Raw genomic sequence first — 24,216 nt, forward strand, 5'->3', positions numbered from 1 at the left:
AGACCCCTCCATCGTGTGTGTCAGCCCCGGCTGAGACAGCTTGCGGGGCACACACACAGCCGCACCCGAGCACTTCACAGGTCTTTAAAAGACCATTTAACGTGCTTATAAGGCTTTGTTGTTATTCATATTAGAGCCCCTGCAGCGCCACTCTGCCTGTTGCTGGAAGAGCCGCGGGGGTGATCTAAGCCGCATGCTAAAACCGTAAAATTCCCTGCTCTTGCATTGAAGTCTGCAGAGACACCCACAAGTAGAGTGCATATATCTCCCCAATTCAAGTTGGCTGCCAGACTAACTAGAGTGAACATAGACTACTCGTAGTTTCAGTACCTGTTGCCCGAAATACGTCATTGATTTTCCGGCGTGTTTCCTCTTCGACATTTTGGGCACTCATTGAATGCGGATTGAAGTGCTCACTTTAGTACTAGTGTTGTCAGTTCCCCACGCCCCAGTGTTCCCAGCCATACCTGCCCCTACACCACCCTCTGCCCCATCTTCGGCCGCCACTCTGCAGGAGGCCCTAGAAAGCAGCGGGCGCATTATCAAAAGACATGTGCAGAAAGAACGCACGTCCCACAACTGTCAGAGATGCTGCAAGGTCCCTCAGTAGTGGGATTGTGGAGGGCAACTTCTGAATAGCAATTTACTCATTACTGTGTATGGTGTGATGCCAGTATTTAACATAGTTTTGGTTGCCTTGGCTATTACTATTATTAATGCAATACCTGGTGCTGTTGTTGTGCCCATCTGCGCCTCTGCTGAAGCTCCTGTAGTGCCTGCCGGTGTCCTCTCCGCTGTCCCTGTTGTTGTCGGCTGTCCCTGAAGTTGTCAGCCGCTGCAGTGTGTGCCGGGGTCCTCTTCGCTGTCCCTGTTGTTGTCAGCTGCAGCAGTGTCTGCCAGTGTTCTCTCCGCTGTCCCTGTTGTTGTCAGCTGCTGCAGTGTCTGCCGGTGTCCTCTCCGCTGTCCCTGTTGTCAGCTGCTGCAGTGACTGCCTGTGTCCTCTCTGCTGTCCCTGTTGTTGTCAGCTGCTGCAGTGTCTGCCGGTGTCCTCTCCACTGTCCCTGTTGTTGTCAGCTGCTGCAGTGTCTGAGGTGTCCACTCCGCCGTCCCTGTTGTTGTCAGCTGCTGCAGTGTCTGCCGGTGTTCTCTCCGCCGTCCCTGTTGTTGTCAGCTGCTTCAGTGTCTGCCGGTGTCCTCTCTGCAGTCCCTGTTGTTGTCAACTGCTGCAGTGTCTGCCAGTGTCCTCTCCGCTGTCCCTGTTGTCAGCTGCTGCAGTGTCTGCCAGTGTCCTCTCCGCCGTCCCTGTTGTTGTCAGCTGCTGCAGTGTCTGTTGGTGTCCTCTCCGCCGTCCCTGTTGTTGTCAGCTGCTGCAGTGTCTGCCGGTGTCCTCTCCGCCATCCCTGTTGCTGTCAGCTGCTGCAGTGTCTGCTGGTGTCCTCTCCGCTGTCCCTGTTGTTGTCCACTGCTGCAGTGTCTACTACTTTATTTATATTTATCTGACAACACAGATTTCTACCAGTAATTAGGTTTCTGATAGATACATCTGCCGTGTGGACTCCTCACCTTGTGAATATCCCCTTGCGTCAGCAACATTCGGAAATTATTTTTGTAGCTTCGCGCCGACGTGGACTTGGACGTCATAGAGACACGGCATCGCACGCGACTCCGCTGACGTAACTGACGCCTACAATAGGCCCACGCCGGCGTGATGACATCAGTTCCCTTTTTTTCCGCGTCGTCGACGCTAACGGTTTCGGGATACTCAGTAGCTTTTGGTAACTCTGTTACTGTTTTTCTTCGTTTCTTTACTCTCTTGCCTCTTTGTCTCCTTATTATGTCGACAAAGAAGACTGGTTTTAAACCCTGCAGGGAGTGCGGGAAGATGATGTCCGTTTGAGCTCCGACCACGACGTGGATGGATGCTCGTCGTGTCAAAAAATTATTCCAAAGGCCCTGCGAGAAAGGGAGACCAAGCTTCATGTGGCAAAACTGAAAGCCGATAAAGGAAAGAAGTCTTCAAAATCCCGCTCGAGGAAATCGAGGTCAAGATCAAGATCTCGAGAGGTGTCGGCTTCGAAGTCTTCATCGGATCATGCTTCGAGGTCGCATAAGAACCATAAGAAAAGGAGAAATGAATCTCGACGTCATTCGGGTGAGAAGTCGGGCTCGAGGTCGAGATCTCCCAAGAAGGTTAAATCGAAGGTGATCCCACCACAAGAGGTTTCGGATCGAGAAGGCGAGGCCTCGCCTTCGGAGTCGCAAGTTCAATCTCCGACTCCGGTTTCCGATCCGACTCCGACACCGTCTCCGGCACAAGAAGAGGTCGGTGAAGTTCCTAATGAGGAAGAGGAATCGGCTCCTGTTGATGAACCAGATTCGAATCTGCCTCGAGATCGGCCTGAGGGTGATCATCCACCTTTTCCAGCACCAGGTCAGGATCCTTCAGCGTTCCTGAACGCTATGTATGGTGTATTTCCGAGGTCATGGTACCCCTCTGGTGCACCTTCGGGTCCCATGGGTCCAATGGCATTTAATTTGGGTGTGCCTCACTCTTATGCCCCGGCGCCTTTCATGCCGTATATGCCGGCCCCGACTCCGCTGTGGCAGTACCCGGCTCCACCGAGGTCGACGCCGATGTCGACGCCGGCTCAACCGAAGTCGACGACTCCAGCACCGGCGTCGCCCGCTCCAAGCAAATCTCTGGAGCATCCTTCTAAGCCTTCGGATTCGGTACCGACGTCGGCTCCGGCGCCGTCGGAGTCGACAGTGGATCCGGCTGCAATCCGTGTTAAACAGAGATCTAGGAGAGAAGCTCAACGTCTCCTGGAAGAACGGAGGTATTATGAGTCTCATTCAGACTTGGAGGAAGGTGAACTGGATGAGAATTATTTTGAGGAGCTAGCTGATGCTAGTGGTCTTGATTTTTCCCCAGAGTGGGTGTTGCCATCAGGTCCGGATGCGCCTTCTAAGGATGTTCAGCCATATCATGTGGTAATGAAAAAGGCAGCAGGACTTTTAGGCTTGACATTACCTACTGTTGAATTTAAATCAAATCTGCTTACAGAGGTTCTCCATTCACCGAGCTCAGCTGTGGAACCATTACTCCCATTTAATGAGGCGTTAACTGAACCCATTATGGAGGTGTGGAAAAAGCCTCTTTCTGCTCCTGCTGTCTCAAAAGGTGTGGCTAGGAGATATAGAGTGGCTCCTGAAGACCCTTCATTTTTATCATCTCACCCTTCTCCTGAAAGTCTGGTGATTCAAGCTGCGTGCTCAAAAAAGTCAGTTGGTGCTTTTCCCCAAGTGCCTGGTGAAAAGGAAGCTAAAAAACATGATCAAGTGGCCAAGAAAACTTTCTCCTCCGCAAGTATGGCGTTAAAATCAACGAATGCCACTTGTCTTATGGGAAGGTATGTCCACGCACTTATGGACTCAATGCGTTTATTGATTCCAAAGGTTCCAGAAGACTGCAGAGGTGACTTTGAGGAAGTTTTATCTGATACTCAAGCGGCAGCTCGTCAAGTTATCCAGAGTGGTCTAGATACTGCAGATTCTGTTGCAAGGATCATGGGCACTGCGGTTGCCACAAGACGTTCAGCTTGGCTAAAATCCTCGGATTTTTCTGCTGATGTGCAGTCTGCATTGTTAGATCTGCCTTTTGATGGTGAAGGACGCTTTGGCAAGAATGCAGATACAGCCTTAGAGAGATTTAAGGATAGCAGGGCAACTGCTAGATCTCTTGGTCTTCAAGTAAGAGGTTCAACGGCCAGAAAGTTCAGAGGTTTTGGACGCTCTTCTTTTCGTACCTATAGACAAGGTCAACAGCAACAACAACAGCAGCAGCAGCAAAATACCTTGTATAGGTCATACAGGGGAAAGCAAAGGGCACGTCCTCGAGGGCGTCAAGCCTCTTCCTCCTCCACCTCCTCCAACCCCCCAGCCACAGAAAAGCAGCCCTAGATCCGCCATTCAGGATCATGTGGGTCCGGTGGGGGGTCGGCTTACCCACTTTCTACGGGATTGGGAATCGGTTACATCAGATCTTTGGGTTCTCAATCTCGTAGAAAATGGGTATGCCCTTCCCTTTCGGGAATTCCCTCCCAATTACCCTCCTTGCCAGGGATATTGCTCAGAGGAACATCTGTTGCTCCTACAGGAGGAAGTTCAAACTCTATTAAGAAATGGTGCGATAGAGGTGGTCCCAGAGCAGGAAAGGGGTCAGGGATGCTACTCCCGGTATTTCCTGATTCCCAAAAAGGATGGCATGCTTCGTCCAATCCTGGATCTCAGGATCTTGAATCTTTATCTGAAACAAGAGAAATTCAAGATGCTCACCCTTGCTCAGGTTCTTCAGGCACTGCTGTAAGAAGACTGGATGGTGTCGCTCGACTTGCAGGATGCGTACTTTCACATTCCCATCCTGAAGTCGCACAGGAAGTATCTCCGTTTTACGGTGGGATCGCAGCACTATCAGTTTGCGGTCCTTCCGTTTGGGCTTACTACTGCGCCTCGAGTCTTCACCAAGGTGATGGCAGTGGTGGCGGCGCATCTCAGAAGGTCAGGGATTCCTGTATTCCCTTATTTGGACGACTGGCTGATTAAAGCAGAGTCGTCAGAGAGAGTGCTCCATCATCTGCGAGAAACAACCCAGTTGTTGTACAGGTTGGGTTTTTCAATAAATGTGCCCAAGTCTCACCTGGTGCCCTCCCAGCGCAACCTGTTCATAGGTGTTGTACTGGACACAACTGTATGTCGTGCATTCCCTCCTCCTCAAAGGATTCACGACATACAGGAAATGATTCCTTTATTTTACAATGGAGCGGTCCTTCCAGTCCTGAAGGTCCTTCGCCTGCTCGGTCTGATGGCTTCATGCATTCTGTTGGTCAACCATGCACGCTGGCACATGAGGGAGCTCCAGTGGTGCCTCCGCAGGCAGTGGTATCAGCACAACGGAGATCTTAGGGAGTCAGTGAGGATCTCCAGAGAAGTTGCGGCGGATCTGTCTTGGTGGGGCGTGGAAGGCAACCTGTCTCAGGGGAAGCCTTTTCAGTTGCCTCCTCCGGTCTCCACAGTGATAACGGATGCATCCACTCTAGGGTGGGGTGCTCATCTGGGGGATCTGGAGGTCAAGGGTCTTTGGTCTCCAGAGGAAAGGTTGCTTCACATCAACCTTCTAGAATTGCGGGCGATACGTTTGGTGCTCAAGGCCTTCCTCCCTTCCCTTCGCGGTCGTTCGGTCCAGGTCCTGACGGACAACACGACCGCGATGTGGTACATCAACAAACAGGGAGGAGTGGGGTCGCAGTGTCTCTGCAGAGAGGCTCTGCGCCTCTGGTCCTGGGTTCAGGACCATCAGATTTGTCTGATGGCAAATCATCTGGCCGGAGTTCTGAACGTTCGTGCAGACAGTCTCAGTCGGCAGTTCTCTGCCGACCACGAGTGGAGGCTTCACCCGGAGGTGGTTCACGACATCTTTCAGATGTGGGGGACTCCTCGGGTGGACCTGTTCGCCACTCGCGAGAATGCTCACTGCCTGTCTTTCTGCAGTCTCCAGTATCCGATGCAAGGAGCCTTGGGGGACGCGTTTCAGTTGAGTTGGGGAAATCAACTCCTTTACGCGTTTCCTCCCATACCTTTGATTCCTCGGGTTCTGAGGAAGATTCGCCAAGACCGGGCCCAAGTCATATTGGTCGCCCCGGACTGGCCAAGAAGGGTGTCGTATACAGATCTTCTCCACCTCTCCTCTCACCTGCCGCTCCGTCTCCCTCTCAGGGCAGACCTCCTCTCTCAGATGGAGGGGCAGGTTCTACACCCCCACCTCCAGACATTACACCTTCATGCCTGGAGATTGAACGGGGCAACCTGAATTCCTTTTCCCTACCGCCTGACGTTGTGGATGTCATCTTGTCAGCCAGGCGTGACTCCACTAAGTCCATCTATTCTTATAGATGGTCAAAATTTGTCATGTGGTGTGGGGAGAAATCTATTGACCCTTTGAGAGCCCATTTGTCTGATGTTCTCCAGTTTCCCTTTCTCTAGCGCAACAGGGGCTTGCTGTTGCCACAGTGAAGGGCTATCTTTCAGCGCTGTCGGCATTTCTTTGTTTGCCTGACCAGCCATCTCTTTTTAAATCTCCTGTAGTTTTAAGGTTTTTGAAGGGCCTCACAAATAAGTTCCATCCTACTCCTTTTATTGTGCCTCAGTGGGACTTAAATCTTGTATTGACCTTTTTAATGGGTGATCCCTTTAAAAAGGGGACTTATTAATGTTTTTTTGCATTTGCTTCACACTGTGTGTGTTACCTTGATATTTGTACTGCGTATACTGTGTATATGTCTACTGTCATTGGTCCGTCCGTGTGCCTCGGAGGCACGGAAAAAAGGGTGGAACTGATGTCATCACGCCGGCGTGGGCCTATTGTAGGCGTCGGTGACGTCAGCGGAGTCCCATGCGATGCCGTGTCTCTATGACGTCCAAGTCCACGTCGGCGCGAAGCTTCAAAAAGAATTTCCGAATGTTGCTGACGCAAGGGGATATTCACAAGGTGAGGAATCCACAGGCAGATATTGTATCTACCAGAAAAAGCGTTACCGAAGGTAAGTAACTTGTTCACCTAGGATCGTTGACGGTAGAAGTGTTTTTTGTAGATGTATTGTTAAACCCACCTTTTGTCAGTGTTTGTTTACTGCATTGCATGTTATGTACTTAGCTGAGTGCAGTATTTGTTACTGTGCTCACATTGGTACAAATACATTACTTCAGCATTTGTTTAAGCTAGAGCTGTTGGCGTTGAAAATGACAATGTTTTTACTGTTGTTTTAAAAAAAAATGTATTTGCAGTGGAGTATTTATATTTGCATAGCGGCACTGTCATTGGTATAACAAGCCAAAAGTAAAAAACATTGTCATTTTGAATGCCAACATCTCTAACTTCAACAAATGCGAGACCTATTGCATTGCAAATGCTTGTTACATCTTACAACTATGCAGACATCACTCCCTGGCCAATATTATGGTTGGATTATCTGTTGATACTGTTCACCATCCTAAAAATGAAATCACAGAATGTTTATGAAGCTTTTGGAAGACCTTCAAGGCTTTGGTCGAAATTGGCCATTTTAAGCTGGCAAGCAACGTTGAGTAGGCATAGGACCGATGGGGAAGGTGGTGCGTCCTATCTTCTCTGAAGGGATTGGATAGACTCTACGGTGGAAAGCCTGGTCCCGATAAGTGCAGTTAGATCTTCCTGCACCAAAACAAGGGCCAGTTGGTTCTCGGGAGGTATCTAAAGAAGGAATGTAAAAAACAGGAAAGGAAATTGAGGCGCCATTATGATGATGAAAATAAACAAATTTACAAGATATCAATAAAAAAGTATCATTACGGAAATCGAAGGGCCAAATTGAAGGACTTTGCTGTCTAGATTAGCCAGGCAAAATACCCTGCCAAAGAAATATTTATGATTGTCAACACATTTTTGAACCCAGACGTTGCAGGAATAGGTGCCCTTCTTTCCAAGGAGTGATGCAAACATCTGGAGAATTATTTTCTGGGGAAAATCAGATTTATGATTCTTTGGGAGAGACCTCAGACTCCCCCAATATTGCAAAAGCTGGCAAACTGGTACTGGTAGTTTCTTTATTCCATGTTACAACCACGATCTGGAACATATAGGTTTATTATTCCATGTCACAATCACAATCCTGTACAGGTTGTTTTTTTTCCATGTTACAACCAAACTATGGTAACTTCTCTCAAGGCTCCATCCTCCCATCAACTGTCCAAATCCTGGCCATCTAGAATGTGCTTACGTACGCTGACATTCCGTGACATCATTCCATTCTCTAGGCCACACTAACCCATCGTGCATCAGTTCACCAAAACCAAGAAAGGAAGCATGCAAGGCACAATGCATCTCTTGCAGTGTATCCTGAGGGAGGCATCACTTACATCCTCCCTGCTCAGGGTTGAAGCCCTATCATTGATTCTTATATTGGGGAGGATGTGTCTCTCATTGTCTCTCTTGAAGGGTGATGACATCTCCCACGTGGTCTGTCTCTTGAAGCACATGCCTACCTCTCACTCTGTCTCTCCTGAAGAGAAGTCAGTCTTCCACATTGTGTTTTGTGAGGGGAGTGGGTCCTTCTCTCACATTGTCTCTATTGGATGGGTGTGCACATCTGTCACTTTGTTTGTCTTTGAATTTCTGGACTAAGCCTGTGCTCAATATCCACTCCACCAATGAGCGTCTGTTGTGTGACACACACAGCAGATACTTCTCAGTATTGTATATTGCCCTCTTGCAGACTTACTTATTTGTGATTTCTTTCTTTAACAGGCCCTCTCATTGCCAGTACTGTCTACTCGTTGACAATGAAAGAAGCACAACTGCTCCATCCTATGGACAACAATGAGTCCGAGAGAAGAGACCGTGTCATTAGCTCCCCAAGTAAGCAAGCGGTGCTTTAGCCAGGATGTGAGAGTGATGGCCTTGTCCATGTGGGACACCTCTGCTCACTAGACAAGGCACTGCTTACCGATCACAGCAGGGACCACACACTCATGGAGGCACACAAAAGGTGTATGTCCTTACTAGACAAGGCACTGCTTAAACCATCACAGCAATGAACAAACACTCACGTAAGCACTCACAAGGTGTATGTCTTCACTAGACAAAGCACTGCTTAAACCATCACAGCAATGAACAAACACTCACGTAAGCACTCACAAGGTGTATGTCTTCACTAGACAAAGCACTGCTTATTGACTGCAGCAGTGACCACACAAACATGGAGGCACACATGAGGTTGATGTTTTCACTAGACCAGGCACCGCTTACCCATCACAGCAGTGACCCACACTCACAGAGGCACACAAGGTGAATGTCCTCACTACACAAGGCACTGCTTACCCATCACAAGAGTGACCACACACTCGTGGAGGCACACACAAGGTGTATGTCTTCATTAGACAAGACACTGCTTACCGATCACAGCAGTGACCACACACTCATGGAGGCACACATAAGTGTAGCCTCACTAGACAACACACTGTTTAAACCATCACAGCAGTGAAAAACACTCACGTAAGCGCTCACAAGGTGTATGTATTCACTAGACAAAGCACTGCTTATTGACTGCAGCATTGAACACATATTCATGGAGGCAGACATATGGTGTATCCTCACTAGACAAGGCACTGCCTACAAATCGTAGCAGTGACCACACACTCACACACAAGGTGTATGTCTTCGCTAGACAAGGCAGGCTTACCGATTACAAGCAGTGACCACACTTTCACAGAGGCACACACAAGGTGTATTTCCTTACTAGACACGGTACTGCTTGCAAATCACAGCAGTGACCACACACTCACTGAGGCAATCACATGGTGTATGTCTTTGCTAGACAAGACACCGCTTACCCATCACAGCAGTGACCACACACTCATGAAGGCACAAAAGATGTATGTCTTCACTAGACAAGGCACTGCTTATTGACTGCAGCATTGAACACACACTCACAGAGGGACACACAGGGTGCATGTCCTTACTAGACAAGGCACTACTTACCGATCACAGCAGTGAGTACACACTCATGAAGTTATCAAAACTCAAAGGAGTCGCCCCAATACTCAGAAAAGGGACGGGATGTATTTATACTAATAACAACATAAGATTCCCTTTTCTATATCACCTCATTTACGCCTTAGAAAAATCGGAACTCTGTAGACCATCAAAAACTGTAAAACATATCCACAACAAATCAGTTTGCATTAGACATATAACTACGTGCTCTCTATGAATTAAAAGGCTAAAGTCGTCCTTGAGCCAGAAAAAGAGAAAGAAGCAAATACTTACTAGATCAGTAATTAACTTAAACATTATTTCTTATATTAAAAATTATTTATTTCATTTTTACAAATATTAAATACAATTGTTACAAAAATTTCACTTATCTACTTAATACATAAATTGGTAACCCCAATAATAAAAAACAGTTGACAAATTCATAACATTCTCACAATCATTTAAAAAAAGGACAAATCTATAGAAATAAAAGTTCCTTTGAGCTCTATCTGTCAATGCAGCGCTTCAGCGAAACAATACATTATCATCACCTTCTTCAGGACAATTATTGATTCATTCAATTATTTTTTTATTATTATTTTTATTAAAGAAGAAAACAGAGTAGTAACAGTTGAAAATAAAGTGGTACAGTGCATGTATACATTTACAATCCTTTCGTTTTGCAGACCAACATATTTCGTACAGTACATCTTATCTCTGATTCAATCCATTTTAATCACGATAAAACAGTAAAATTATCAAGGTGTTGATAATTTGATTGTTTCACTGAAATGCGTCGACAGAAACTCATATTGAGCGCCGTATGCTCAAAGGAACTTTAAGTATAACATCACCGTGATGTTATACTGCCACAAACTTCTGACTTTCAGGCAGCCTTTGTCCTATTCACCTGTGCAGAACTTGTTGTGCCTCTGCAGGAAACAGGATTGTTAGACTATTGGGCCTCCATTTTTGATATAAGATGTGGCTGAACTAGAGCACAGTGAAAACAATCTTTTGCATGACCATAAAACAAGGTTTCTGTGAAAAAGTCTATGCTTGCCTTTTGTAGTCTGAGACAAGCAATTGCATTCCTGTAACAAAAGTGCATTTGGTACATGTAGTGTTGCACCAAAACAACCTTTAAGTTAGTGTATTAGCCCAAATCCATATAAAATTTAGTTTAGCAGAAATCAATTTAACGACTGAAATGCCAGGTGTAAATCTTATGTAGAGATGGGCAAGATTGAAAAAAAGACTGGGGTGTTTTCTATTACGTCTTAGTGGGTGTTAGTTTAAACACAACAATCCGCTTTGATTTGCAAAACTGCCTCTAGGAGACATGGCATTCAACCAAAGTAATGCACCCCACAGAATATGTGTTAAAAGAAGATATATTTTCTGAACATGATGTCCTTTCCTTTAGTAGTTTCACCCACTTACAGAAATGTCCATGTTTACTGTTGGAAAACGAGGCAGTATCTGTGAGGCCTGCACAAATAACATGTCACATTTGTCCTTCACTGGGAACCAAACACCCCAGTGTAGCGCCTGACTCTCAGAGGGTAGCGTTGCCGAGCAGTCTAAGGCTGACTCACGGGAGGTGGTGTGGGCTAGTAATCGCCATTACAGGTACGCAGAAATAACACTCAATAATTGATTGTCCAGTCTGTACTTTGCTTTATAAAAGTAAGATTACATTTATTAAATACACACACTACTTAATACTATGCACCAATTTACAAATATACATAAGCGGTTTGAATTACTTTGTGACATTGTATAACATCTCCACCTCTCCCTCAAGGGGGTGGGGGGTCTAGCACCACCACTCCCATGTCTGCACCTCATCTTGCCCCCAAATGAAGTGTGTTGACACAACCTGGAGCGAGGGCCTTGCCAACTGGCAACATCCCAGTGGGGACCCACCCCATCATCTCAACAAGCATTAAAAATAAGTACACCTGCCCTGGGGACACATAACCCTGACTGACCATCTTGTACTGACCCTACAGTAGACACCTACTCTTCTTATGACTAACAGTCTGGGCTATTCCTCCCCTAACGCGGTAGCAAGAATACATGTTTGGGCATCACTTTAAAGGAGGTACTTTTCATAGCTGATAACACTTGTAATGCATTGCAATCACAGCCTCTAAAAGGCATCACAGGAGTAAGCATTTACAGCCGGACACCCCAGCAGGAATGTCTGGCAACATAACCCCACTTTGCTTATGACTCCACCTTACACAGGTACTTCACATAACACATGTGACTTTCAGTCCCTCTAAAAAGAAATAGCATTAGTAAATGCACTACAGGTGCAATTACACCTCTTCGCCCCAAGGGGAATCCCGCTTCCAGACATCCTCAAGCTCAGCCCTTCACATTTCACTGCTTGGAGCCATCCTTAACGCCCCCCCAGCTGAAGAACAATAGTTCCAGCCACAGGATGCTGTTGACACCTGTGATGAGCCCTTGAGGGGTTATTCATTGTAAGTCCCAAGAGATTTAGGGAGAGACTTTTCCTCTTTGTGCTGGGGGAGACTGTGCTGCTCCTGCAGCTCCCTGCAACTCCCGCCGCGCCTTTCCAGCAAATGGAGGTGACCCCGCTCCTCTGAGGGCCACCAGGTGCCAAAAAAAGTAGATTTCCCCATGCCTTGCAAGGCCTTATGGGGTGCTCCGTGTTCCTTGCCGTGCATATTATAGCAGCAGCTCCCCGGCTGCTCCGGGGAGAGCTGTGCTGCGTCTGCAGGCTTCAATGGGGGGCCCGGTCCCACCTGGACCCCCAGGTGAGTAATGTAGCTTGTGGAACCCACCCCAGGCTGCTCTGGCCATTTTTCGGGGACCCGGTCCCACCCGGACCCTGCGCTTCTCTAGCATTGGAGAGCCACCTGGGCACCCTAGACACTTTCGGTCTGCCTGCTCCAGCGGACAGACGCGTAGTCTCCCGCTAGTCCGCAGCGACACTCCCCCGTCCTCTTCATGTTGGGGCCCAAGGTTGTGGTCCTGGATCCCTGGGCCATCTTCACGAGGGGCGCGATGGCACCCCCGGCTTGTCTTTTGGCCGTGAATGGGGATGTGCGACGGCACGCCGCCCTCCACCTCACCGACACCATCGCGATCTTCACGGGGAGCGCGATGGTCCTCCGTGACCTTTGTCATCACCGGGGGCCAGGGTGGGCTCCTGGCACCCGGGTTGGGCCACTTCACGGGGGGCGCAACGGTGCTTTGCTTCGTGTTGGGGGCAGCCCCCGGGACCTGACCCACCCTGGGGGCACATTTAAGACCGGCGGCGGAGCCCCACGCAATTCGTCGTCTATCTCCTCAGAGTTCAAAGGTCGCCTACCTTCTGGGGGGCATATCTCAGCCCCCAGGGTACTGATCTGTGCCATTTTTGTCTCTTCTTGCTCCTTGTGGCGCTCCCCAGCCACTGCGCCCTCCTGGTCTCAAGGAGGGTGAATTCAGCAGGGAGCTGCCTTCACTGGCTCCCTGCGCCAGCCTTTCACCTGGCTCTCTTCCTGGACCTCTCTTGTCCTTGCGCAGAGGCCCAGTCTTCTGCTCACTGGTCCTGGACTCCCTTCCTGGCACAATTCTGCATCCTGGGACAATCCGGGGGTTCTTCCTTCCAACTGCCCATGACGCCAGGCTCCAGCACCAGTCTTCCTCAGCAGACCACACTCCAGAGAGAGCTCCTCTTCCTGTGCAAACTCTTTTAAAGAATTGGGGAGGGGGCTGGCAGGAAGTCTGTTTGCCCTATCACACAGTGACACATCATTTCTCTGCCCCTGCTCCCTCCTTCCTGCCCAGGCCTCTGCGTCTGTTCAAAATGTCGTCGTCCAGGGGTCTCATGCCACATGGTCTCTGAGAGCCCCTTCCCCCCTCGCTGCCTTCTCTCCAGAGCAGCCTGGTGCCTGGCACCAGGTGATAGCTGCTGAAAGATGAACCTGTAGCTCCACCCATCTTCTCTTGGAGTGGAGTTCTTCACCCTTGGAATGCTTGTTGTGCAGGGCTGGACCTCTGAGGCTACAGCTCGGAGAGGAAGGTCATTAAATCAGCCTGGCAGGGCCAGCCCCTGCCTGGCCCTGGTTATGAGCTGACTCAGCGAAATATGACATTTCTGGATGACCCAAAAGCAGTACAAATATGACTTTGGACCCTGCAGAATACTACTTCTCACATAAGTCACACTGGACTTTAGTGCGTGTCAGGAATTTGTAGGCCCTAGGAAAGTAAAACTAACCTATGTGCTCTTCATCCTCATAGGAGAATAATGGAATAAAAACAGTAAAGCACACTGACTTTCCCTCAAATATTTCTTCCCGTTGTAGAAAGGCTATTCCACGTCACCACCCAGTTCTGCATAAGTTCTGTCACACCATTCACTTTGTAGCTGCTCATGGGCTGGCACGCTAGCAATCTCCCCAGCGCACCCCTTACACTTGTGCATGTACTCACATGTCTGCATGTAACCAGCCCGGTGCTCCTTGCTCTGGCTGCTGCGCGGTGGCCTACTCGCGCCAGGGGGACACCTGTAAAATACACATGCAGTCCCTTTCATCATGAGTTCAGTGTGGGTGAATCGCAACTTATGAGGCTCTCTCACAGTAAAAGCTCAACAAATAGGTGTTAAAAAAGCAAAAAATCTGGGCGGCTCAGTTCAGAACCACCTTCCAACATTTACATAGTAAACATAAAAATGCACATGGCAAGATCTTCTGAACTTGTAAAAGGTAGTGGTCCTAACCTTTTAGAAGGAATATTAGTGGTCTAAAATTGTATGTTTGTAATGTATGAAACTCGCTTCGTATAAGCCTGTAACTGCCAATAACTTGTTCTACTTGATTTTCTTTACGTCATTCTGCTATTTTATTGAGGAAAAAAGAAGAGCCAGCTTCAACTTTTATTGATCATCTTGGTCAGAAAATTGAAGAAAGCAGTGCAGACCCTGAGGCGGGTATGTCCTAAATTGCTACACTTCTTGTGTTGGTGAATGTGCGGTTGTTTCAGTGTGACCCCTTTTTGGGTGGTCACTCCCAATATTTCATTTTTTTGTGACTCTCCTCCTGAAAACTTTGAGCTCTAACTTTGGGACACTACTACCTGACGCCCAGTGTACGCACTTGAGGCTCTAAAAGATATAAAAAATGGCGGAAAACTTGTTTGGGACTTTTAACTGTCCTATAAGATCCCAGTATATGGTGCAGAAATGTACATTAATGGCATGTAAAGTTAAATGTCACCTTTGAAGTACGGCACTTGTTCTGCCATCCACTACGTGGCAGTGAAAAGTAGCTTTAGGCCTGACCTGTGTAGCTTGACTGCAGCAGCCTGAACCCTTTTTTTGTAGACCTGTCAATCACTCTTCTGACCTGTAGGAAACACTAATAAATAAGTCACCTCTAAGTGCACCCTGCTGCTCACAGGGTAGGGCAAATAATATGTAAGAGTTGAACATGTGTGACATTAGAAATGCCATGTTCACCCAGTGACTGGGCCCAAACAATATTGTCACTGATTAGACTACAACTGGTAAATAGGAAAAGTCAAGGTATAACGTACATACTTTATAACCTTTGCCCTGTACCGGCTACAGACACATTTCATGCACCTATTTCATATTTTTTAACCATGAGATCTAATGACTAAGTCAGACTTTTAATGAAATATATTGTAAATGTAATTTTAGTAAGCTGTCACTGCTGAGCTGGGTACTTCCAAGAAAAGGCCTCTTGAGAATTCTGTTGAGTCTCTAAAGTCACACAGGGGGTCCGCTAACTGGCCCTTAAAAAAGGGTGCAACTCTTTGTCCTAGATAGAAAAGGAAAGGAGATGCACTTCTTCTGGGCTCCTCCCCTGTCACAGACAGCAGGTTCAGTCCTCTTCTCCAAAGCTCCAGGGCACCACCGGGACTAGCCTGCTTCAAGTATCCAACATTCAGTTTCATACCACGGCTACAATTTCAGCAGCAGCCAGCTCGAGAAGGATTTTTCTTCCCAAAAGCGGCAGTCCCCTTTGAACTTTTTGACCTCCAGACTTTTGCCAGGATCAGCCTACTTGCTGTATCAGACCAGGGCTCCATTGCAGCCAGCCTCAAATTGTGTACCGTTTGGGTTGGATAGCGTGTAACTGCACCTCAGGCTCTTAAGTGTGTTCAGATCTACCCTTGGGTTGGGCAGTGTGTCATTGCACCTCAGAGAGGGTTCAGGTCTACCCTTGTGTTGGACAGTGTGTCACTTCACCTCAGGGTCAGAGAGGGTTCAAATATACCATAACTAATGCAAACAAAAATCCTACTGTATTCAAAGTTGGAGGTAACGGTTTTACCACCGTGGTTATCGTACAAGCAGATCATCTTTTAACCCTCTAATTTCTTTAGTTATTTTAAAAGAAGTTTCCCAGATGTTGTGCTTTACTCGTACAAGAAAAAAATGTGAAGTTAAAAGCCACATCTTTTACCACATGAGTAGTCATCTTAAAAATGAGAGCATTCCTGACTAGCATCAGTAACAGCGAGTGAGTCCTTCTTAATTTGACTTGGTGTTCAGAAGTTCAAGTTCTTCTAAAGTTTGCTACACAATTTAAGTTCTTCCTTTCTCCCCTGGCCTAAATGTCACATAACCAATGATTTACTTCTTAAAAAAAAGGATTTCATAGATTACCAAAGAGTAAAGTAATTTTCCTTCATTTACCAAAAATTATGTTTAGTTTACTAGTATGTATTAATTGCCTTTGCAGATTTTTGTATGATTCTAAGAAACTGATGATGTTTCCACCATGGCCGCCAGCGATCTAGATGCAGTTTGTGCAGTTGAGCTTAGAGAGTTTGGGATTTTTTGTACTGTATACACCGTGGCGTCACTCACCTGTGTGTCTGTTCCACAGCTCATCTTTTAAGGCCTCCTTTCAGATATTTGCTTTTTGGTTATACTTGACAGATTTCTCAACTCATTGTGTTTATTCAGTAGTTCTATCGTGCAATTATATATGGTGTGTCTCCTCTTTTCAGGGGTTCCACGTATAACAGCAGTGTTTTCACTGAGCACAAAACGAGAGGAGGAATCATGTGTTCAGGAGACAACAAAACCTGAAATAAGGAGTTCAGGTGAGCATGAGAAATGTGGTTAGTTCCAAGTTAGTAGAGAATGTAACAGGCTTTGTGTGTCTGAGAATTAATGCGTCCTTGTACAGATCCATGAAAACTTAAGGGGTGTATTTAAGGGAGCCTTGTTACAGCAAGTATCATAGCTGATTTTACAGACATTTGACATAAGTTTCAATGGAAGAAAACGAAAATATACAAATATGCAGAAATAGATGTGTAGAGATATATAAGATAGAAAGGTTAAATGGACGTTATAGTTAGTTGATAATGTCAGTTAAGATGTACAAAACTACTGAATTATACAATATACAAATAACTAACTCGTATCCTAAAGTAACTAAAACTTGCGTCCTGTCATGCACAGTTTTGTCATAATGATGTCATTGGACATGTCACGAGTGACGTAATACGGGAAGTAATTAGCAATGTATGGCGAGTGAACGAGTTAAAGTTTTGTTGGGGCACGAGTTAGGAGAATTGCCTAGCTCAAATATACTGAGAGGACATGAGTAGGATGACTGTTTCTGTTGGTGGTAGATGCAACAACACCTCAGCCGATTGACTCAACACTGGACAACATTAGTAACTCTCATACCCTAGTTGAAAGAGCTGTAAAGCGATTTGAACTTCCTTTGGCAGTCAGAGAAAATGACTGTGACGACCTGCAAAGAGACAAGAAAGCTGATGCAGACCCCAGCTACAGTTGCAGCAATGGTTCCTAAACTGGACAAGAAATATAAAGTGCTAGATTATCCCTCGCTTGTCTTCTGGGTCACCCACAACAGGACCAAAATATAATTCTGGTGTCTTTAAAAAATAAATCATATTTTCCCGACTTCCCTAATGTACACAGCTTTTGGTTGTGTGCAGTTGTGGGTTGGCTGCAGGTCCTGGCCTCTGGCCAGGCCCAGCAACCAACTCCCCCCATGTGCTCCTAACCCCTAGTGGACGTCCGCCTCTCACTTTACATATTTATCTTAAAATATTTTTGCCCATGCACAGCTGGGGTTTGCTGCTGTAGCCAATCCTGTGGGTGCCAAGACCCATGCTGTGCAAATTCTTTTGCTATGTGTTGGTGTGGTGCTACCTGCAGGCCCTGCACGCTATCCCCTGCGGGTTACCAAACACCTTATGACCCCATGTCAAAATCACTGTTTTGACCTGTAGTAAAACCTGATTTTAAATATTAAATAACTGACCTCTAAGTGTTGGTGCTCAGAAGGTTGGGTTCATAATATGTAAGTGTTGAACATATTTCCCAGCTGAAAGCGAAGAGAACAAAGAGATACCAAAGGGGATGATGGACGGAGCGTTTGAGCAAATCAAACACTCACCCCCAGTCAACTGATCTGGGTTTAATCCATCATCATTCTTTAGCTCACTCCACCACCCCAGTTCAGACATGGCCATATGCAAATCAGTCTAACCCTGTGCCTCATGGGAACAGGGTTTGTTTGCACAAAGTTGGCAGGGTATGCACAGACGTGGGTCCCTTGCTCACTTTGCCACTTAATTCAAGCTAGCCTGGCTGATGATGGCTGATTAGCCAGAAACCAGTCCCAGGATTCTTTTTTCCAGTCCAGGGAAGACATGGCTTGGCAGTTCTGGCTGGACTGTTCCTATGAGGCACAGGGTTTACTGATTTGCATATGGCCATGTCTGAACTGGGGTGGTGGAGTGAGCTAAAGAATGATGGTGGATTAAACCCAGATCAGTTGACTGAGGGTGAGTGTTTGATTTGCTCAAACACTCCATCCATCATCCAATTTGGTATCTCTTTGTTTGCCCTAAGTTGGCAGGGTATGGCCAGACGTGGGTCCCTTGCTCACTTTGCCACTGGATTCAAGCTAGCCAGGCTGATGATGGCTGATCAGCCAGAAACCGGTCCCAGGATGCTTGTTTCCGGTCCAGGGAAGACATGGCTTGGCAGTTCGGGCTGAACTGTTCCCATGAGGCACAGGGTCAGACTGATTTGCATATGGCCATGTCTGAACTGGGGTGGTGGAGTGAGCTAAAGAATGATGATGGATTAAACCTAGATCAGTTGACTGGGGGTGAGTGTTTGATTTGCTCAAACGCTCCGTTCATCATCCACCTTGGTATTGAAACCGAAGAGAACTACGCACCCTCCTAGGAGTTCTCATCAGTAAGGTAGAAATACCTAAAGATACCATCGCATTTACGTGGTCTCGCCCCGGACGGTGTTCCATCGTAACTTCTGTTCCCTGTAGGAAGATGGATCGCCTCAACAATTTCATCATCTGCATCAACCATCTGAGGGGCCTAATGGTCTGTCTGAACCCGGAAGTGAGTGCCAAACAGGGATGGTCACAACTTCTTCAGCGCCCAGATCACAGCAAAAGTTTCTCTCTCAATGACAATCCCATCTTTGTTCCTGGGGAAGTAACCTCCTACTGATGAGGGCTACAGGTTAGTCTACGGCTGCCTCATTTAACTGTGACAATACTGCCCCAATGCATACTGTGAGGCATCAGTTTGCACAATAAATTCTCCTAGAAATTCAGGGGCCTTGATTACAGGGGATGTACACTTGGCCTGTTCGAGGAAGTCAAAGGCTTTCTGGCATTTCTCTGTCCAGATCACCTTTCTTGGCTCCTTCTTCGAAGTCAACGCAATCAAGGGGGCAACAGTGGTACCATAGCCCTTGACAAACTTCGTGTAGTAACCAGTGAGGCCTAGGAATGCCTTCACTTTTGTCTGCCTTTTGGAGGGCTTCCAGGCCACGATGGTTTCTATCATGGCCTGGAGGTACTGCTCCTTACCCCCACCCTTCAGGAAATCCAAGTACACTATAGCCCCCTGCCTTATCTGAAACTTACTGACCTTGATATTCAGGCCTGCATGTTGCAGAACCTGAATCACTTCCTGGAGCTGAAACGGGTGTCTTACCAACTGCACTCAAGACAGCTGTGGCATCCAGGTAAGGAGCTCTGAAGACCTCCATTCAAAGCCAGATCCTGATTCACCAGCCTCTAGAAGGTGGTACGGGCATTTTCCGGTCAAAGGGCATTACCTTGAATTCGAAGTGGCCGCTGGTGTGGAAAACGCTATACTCCATTTAGCCACCGCAGTTCATGCAATCTGCCAGTAGCCTCAAGTCAGTACAAAAGTACTTGGGAGCATGGCAGTTCCCAACCGATATATGAGCGAGTCATCTCAAGGGATGGGTGACTGAATTGAGCCCCCTGTATTCCAGACAGAACTGGAGTTCTGGTGTGGTGCCCAGTGGGGCAGCCTTTGGAACCAGCATCACTGGGCTGGACCAGGGACTACTGGAGTGCGCCCAACTTCAGCATCATGGATACCTCTTCCTTGGTGATGTCCCTCACATTGTCTGACCCTCTGTAGATTTTGATTTGACAGAGGAACTGTCACCAGTGTCAATATCGTGGGTACACAAGTTTGTAAGCCCACGGCTGAAGGAAAACAGAGTTCGAAACTGTCCCAATAGCTGGCGACAGTCCCTCTGCTGCTCTGGGGTCAGAGTACGGGAGAGGTGAACACCATCCACTGACCCATCTCTCTCCTTGGATGACACAAGACCAGTGAGAGGTTTCCTCTCCTCCTCTTCTCCATCATCTGTCACCTAAAACATAGTGACTTTTGCCCTGTACCAGCTACAGACACATTTCAACCACCTATTTTATATTTAATAACAATGAAATCTAATGACTGTCAGAATTCTTATCAAATATATTGTTAATTTAATTTTAGTAAGCTGCCACTGCTGAGCTGGGTACTTTCAAGAAAAGGCCTCTTGAATTCTATTGAGTCTCTGAAGCCACACAAGAGGTCTGCTAAAGAGTGCAACTCTTTGTCCTTGATAGAAGAGAAAGGAGATGCACTTCTTCAGGGCTCCTCTCGAGTCACAGACAGCAGGTCCAGTCCTCTTCTCCAATGCTCCAGGGCCCCAATGGGACCAACCTGCTTCAAGTAGCTGATATTTGGTTTCAGACAACGGCTACAATTTCAGCAGTAGCAGCCCACTCGAGATACCCCATGGTGGGGCTACAAGCGTTTGAGGTGGAGGACCCATAGGGGGTGTCTGGGTGTCTTGAGATCCACCAGGTATGAAGCCTACTCCTTCCTTTCAAACACCTCGTAGGGCGCTGTCCAATGGTCTTGGAGGGCCCTGTGCTCAACTGGCGCCATTACTCTCACCTTCTGGTCTGGCTAAAACTCAACTAGAGTGACCTTCTGGTCATACCATTGCTTTGTCAACTTCTGGCTAGCTTCCAAGTTATCAAAAGCCTTCTTCCAGAACGTCTAAATTTGGTTGCGGCAGGTTAGCATGTAGCTAACCACATCCTGAGAGGGCTTCTTTGGAGCTTGCTCCCACTCCCACCCCCTTCACTAAACTGGCACCATTACTGGGTTACCATCGAGGAGTTCAAGAAAGCTCAATCCTACTCCTTTCTACACTATTCTGTGTATGCAAAGATTAGGCAGGGCAAGAGGACGTCCTGCTTCCACCACATGGGCTCCGTTAGGCTATACTCATGTCCTTAAGGGTCTTGTTGAATCTCTCAACAATCCCATTAGTCTAGGGGTGATAAGTTGTGAAGAACTTCTAGGTTACCCCACATTCCTTCCACATGGACTTCATGTACATGGGCATGAAGTTGATGCCACTGTCTGACACCACTTGCATTGGGAAACCCAGCAATACCCTAGCCACTGCAGGTGTAGTTATGATTTTCAGAAGGATGATCTTTGGTTAGCATATGGCATGGTCCACCAAATCCTGGGTAAACCTGTTGCACAAGGCAATTTTGGGGTCCAGAGACCAACAATGTTGATGCCCACCCTCTCAAAGGGGGTGCCAGCAGACAAGGGAGTCAGAGAAACATTGAGCTACTTCCCTGTCTTCCCACTGACTTGGTAAGTGAGACGTGTCTTACAGAAAGCATCAGAGACTGTCCACATCTAGGGCCAATAAAAGTGGGTGACAAACCTGTCAAAGCTCCTTGTCCTATCCCAGATGTCCTGCCAGGGAATCTCATGAGCCAAACCCAGTAACAAGGCCCTGTAACATTGGGGAACCACCAGCACATGTTGCCTCATGCACAGGCTCTTTAGGCACACTGTAGAGGAGGCTGTTCTCCCACTAAATAAGGTGATCTCCAGAGGTGCCATCAGTTGCCTGGGCTTCGGCCTGCCACCTCAGCCTCTCTGGAGTTAGGCAATCGGTAGGTCCACCCTCAACTTGCCACCCGACAAGCTCAGGCAGGTCTCCTACAGAGGCAGTGTTCTCCTTGGTTGGGTCCACGGCCGCCTCCTCCTGCACCTCATCTACCAGTACCATGGGAGCTTCCGAGGCTGGTTTCCCAAGCCATCTGCTATTCCCTTTCTTTGTAGCTGCCTGGACCCTTCTTCCATGCTCCAGGCTCTGTTGACTCTCCTCCTAGGCAGCCTTGCAACTCTTCTTGTTGGCCATCTAGGTGTTTGGCTATCCCGTTCACCTCTTAATATAAATCTCACTGTAACAACTTATGGTTAGAAGTGCACTGCACTCTAACATATACATTAATATACATATACATTAAATAAAACCCCACTTACTCTGACACTCTCCTGCAGCGCCTGACTGGTGGAGTTGCGGACTAGTGATTTGGGGAAGCTGCTTCCTTATCTAGGAGACAGACTTTTTTGCCAATCACCACCGAAACATAAAAAATGCCCTACGTATGAATTACCTTTTCCACAAGCTATGGCTAAAGGTGACTGGACTGGTGCAAGCAACCAAAGTTGAAGTGGCTGAACCAAAGTCGTCTTTTTTTTAATTGATAATCTGTTATCAGGCAGAGGACTAAAGCTGTTTGGGGCCAAACTTAAAATATACAGGCGATCCTGTTTTAAAACATTCAAAAGACTCCTGACTAACAGAACATATTAACTACACAGTGGTTTTCCCATAATAACAACCAAGATGTAATCTACTCTGAAGAATCTGATTGATCGACGTTCTCAGTTGTTGTGTAATCGATTGGCTGTTTTTCAGCTCTAGCCTGCTTAAAATCATGCTACTTTTCCACCACTGGGCATTCGCCAGTCATTGCACGGACTGGTACATGTTTGTCACTCAAGGTATCCAACACTTGCTTTCATTGGACTTCTTGAGTTTTGTCAGTAATAGGGCAGAATAACATTTACCGTTCAGTGCACATGCCTATCAGAGACCAATGTGACATCTTTCTGCTTCTTGACTATCATTGATTGTTTGTCTGTATTATGACTGTCCCTCTTTCACAGGTGGCAACTGAGATGTGTTTTGTTTGATTAAGAAAATATGTTTCCTAATTTATTTTTTCATTCTATGTCAGGTATGTCAAGTATGCTTGGGAAGGAGTCCACTACATGCAATGAAAACAAGACCTCTATTCCAAAGTCTGTCCTTAACCAATATCAAACACTCCAAAGTGAGGACAAGCACACCCTCTCCACTGATGGTACAAAGGCATTTAAAAGTATTGGGAATCATCTACACCATCAGAAATACCATGGGCTAAAGAAGCTCTTTCCCTGTAGCTATTGTGGAAAGGGTTTTGCTCACAAGTCCTATCTTCTTCGTCACCAGAGAATCCATACCGGTGAGAAGCCCTTTTCCTGTACTGAATGTCCGAAGAGTTTTACTCAGTTGTCAATTCTTCATCGTCACCAGAGAATTCACACAAGTGAGAAACCCTTTCTCTGCACTGAATGTGGGAAAGGTTTTACTGAACCGGGAGGGCTTAAACGTCACCAGAACATACATAAGGGTGAGCTTGAGAAACCCTTTCCTTGCTATGAATGTGGGAAGTGCTTTGTGTCCAAGTCAGATTTTCAGCATCACCACAAAAGCCATATTAACAGCTTTGCGTTTAAATTAGACTTTCAACAAGACCAGAGAATTCAAAATGATGAAAAGCCATTTGCCTGCACTGAATGTGGGAAGAGATTTACTCTCAAATCAAACCACAAACGCCATCTAAAAATCCACAAAGGTGAAATTGAGAAACGCTTTTCCTGCAGTGAGTGTGGTAAGTGCTTTACTCACCAACCAGGACTTGAACGCCACCTGAAAATCCACAGGGGTGCAATTGAGAAACCCTTTATCTGCAGTGAGTGTGAGAAGAGATTTCTCTATAAGTCAGATTTAGAACGTCACCGAAGAATCCACACTGGTGAGAAGCCCTTTGTTTGCACTGTGTGTGGAAAAAGCTTTATTCAAAGGTCAAATCTTCGACATCACCTGGGAACCCACAAAGAAGCCACTTTCATGCAATCATTATGAAAAGATTTTTAATCAGCGCACACGTTTTAAACATATCCAGATAATCCACACAGGTGAGAAACAATTTTCATGCATTGAATGTGTGAAGAGTGAAGAGTTTTATGTATGAAACAGACCTTCAGTATCATCGTAGAATTTACATGGATGAGAGTTATTTTCTTGAACTCAGTACAAGAAGAGCTTGGTGAATAAATGATCTTCACGGTCACCAGACGTTTCACATGGGTGAGAAGCCATTTGCATGCACAGA

The 24,216-nt window shown here is 46.8% G+C and overlaps 1 protein-coding gene across 1 annotated transcript in view; it reads left to right on the plus strand.

Annotated features, from left to right (window-relative positions):
• Window positions 1-23,966, plus strand: part of LOC144756215 (uncharacterized) — a 135,455-nt gene extending 111,489 nt beyond the window's left edge. Inside the window, exons 3-6 of the mRNA XM_078645828.1 lie at window positions 8,339-8,449; window positions 14,454-14,525; window positions 16,577-16,672; window positions 23,017-23,966. Coding sequence (XP_078501954.1) covers window positions 8,339-8,449; window positions 14,454-14,525; window positions 16,577-16,672; window positions 23,017-23,966 — 1,229 coding nt within the window. The remainder of the gene's footprint in view (window positions 1-8,338; window positions 8,450-14,453; window positions 14,526-16,576; window positions 16,673-23,016) is intronic.
• Window positions 23,967-24,216: the final 250 nt, after the last annotated feature.

Source organism: Lissotriton helveticus, chromosome 5_1, assembly GCF_964261635.1.
Source record: "Lissotriton helveticus chromosome 5_1, aLisHel1.1, whole genome shotgun sequence".
Taxonomy (NCBI): domain Eukaryota; kingdom Metazoa; phylum Chordata; class Amphibia; order Caudata; family Salamandridae; genus Lissotriton; species Lissotriton helveticus.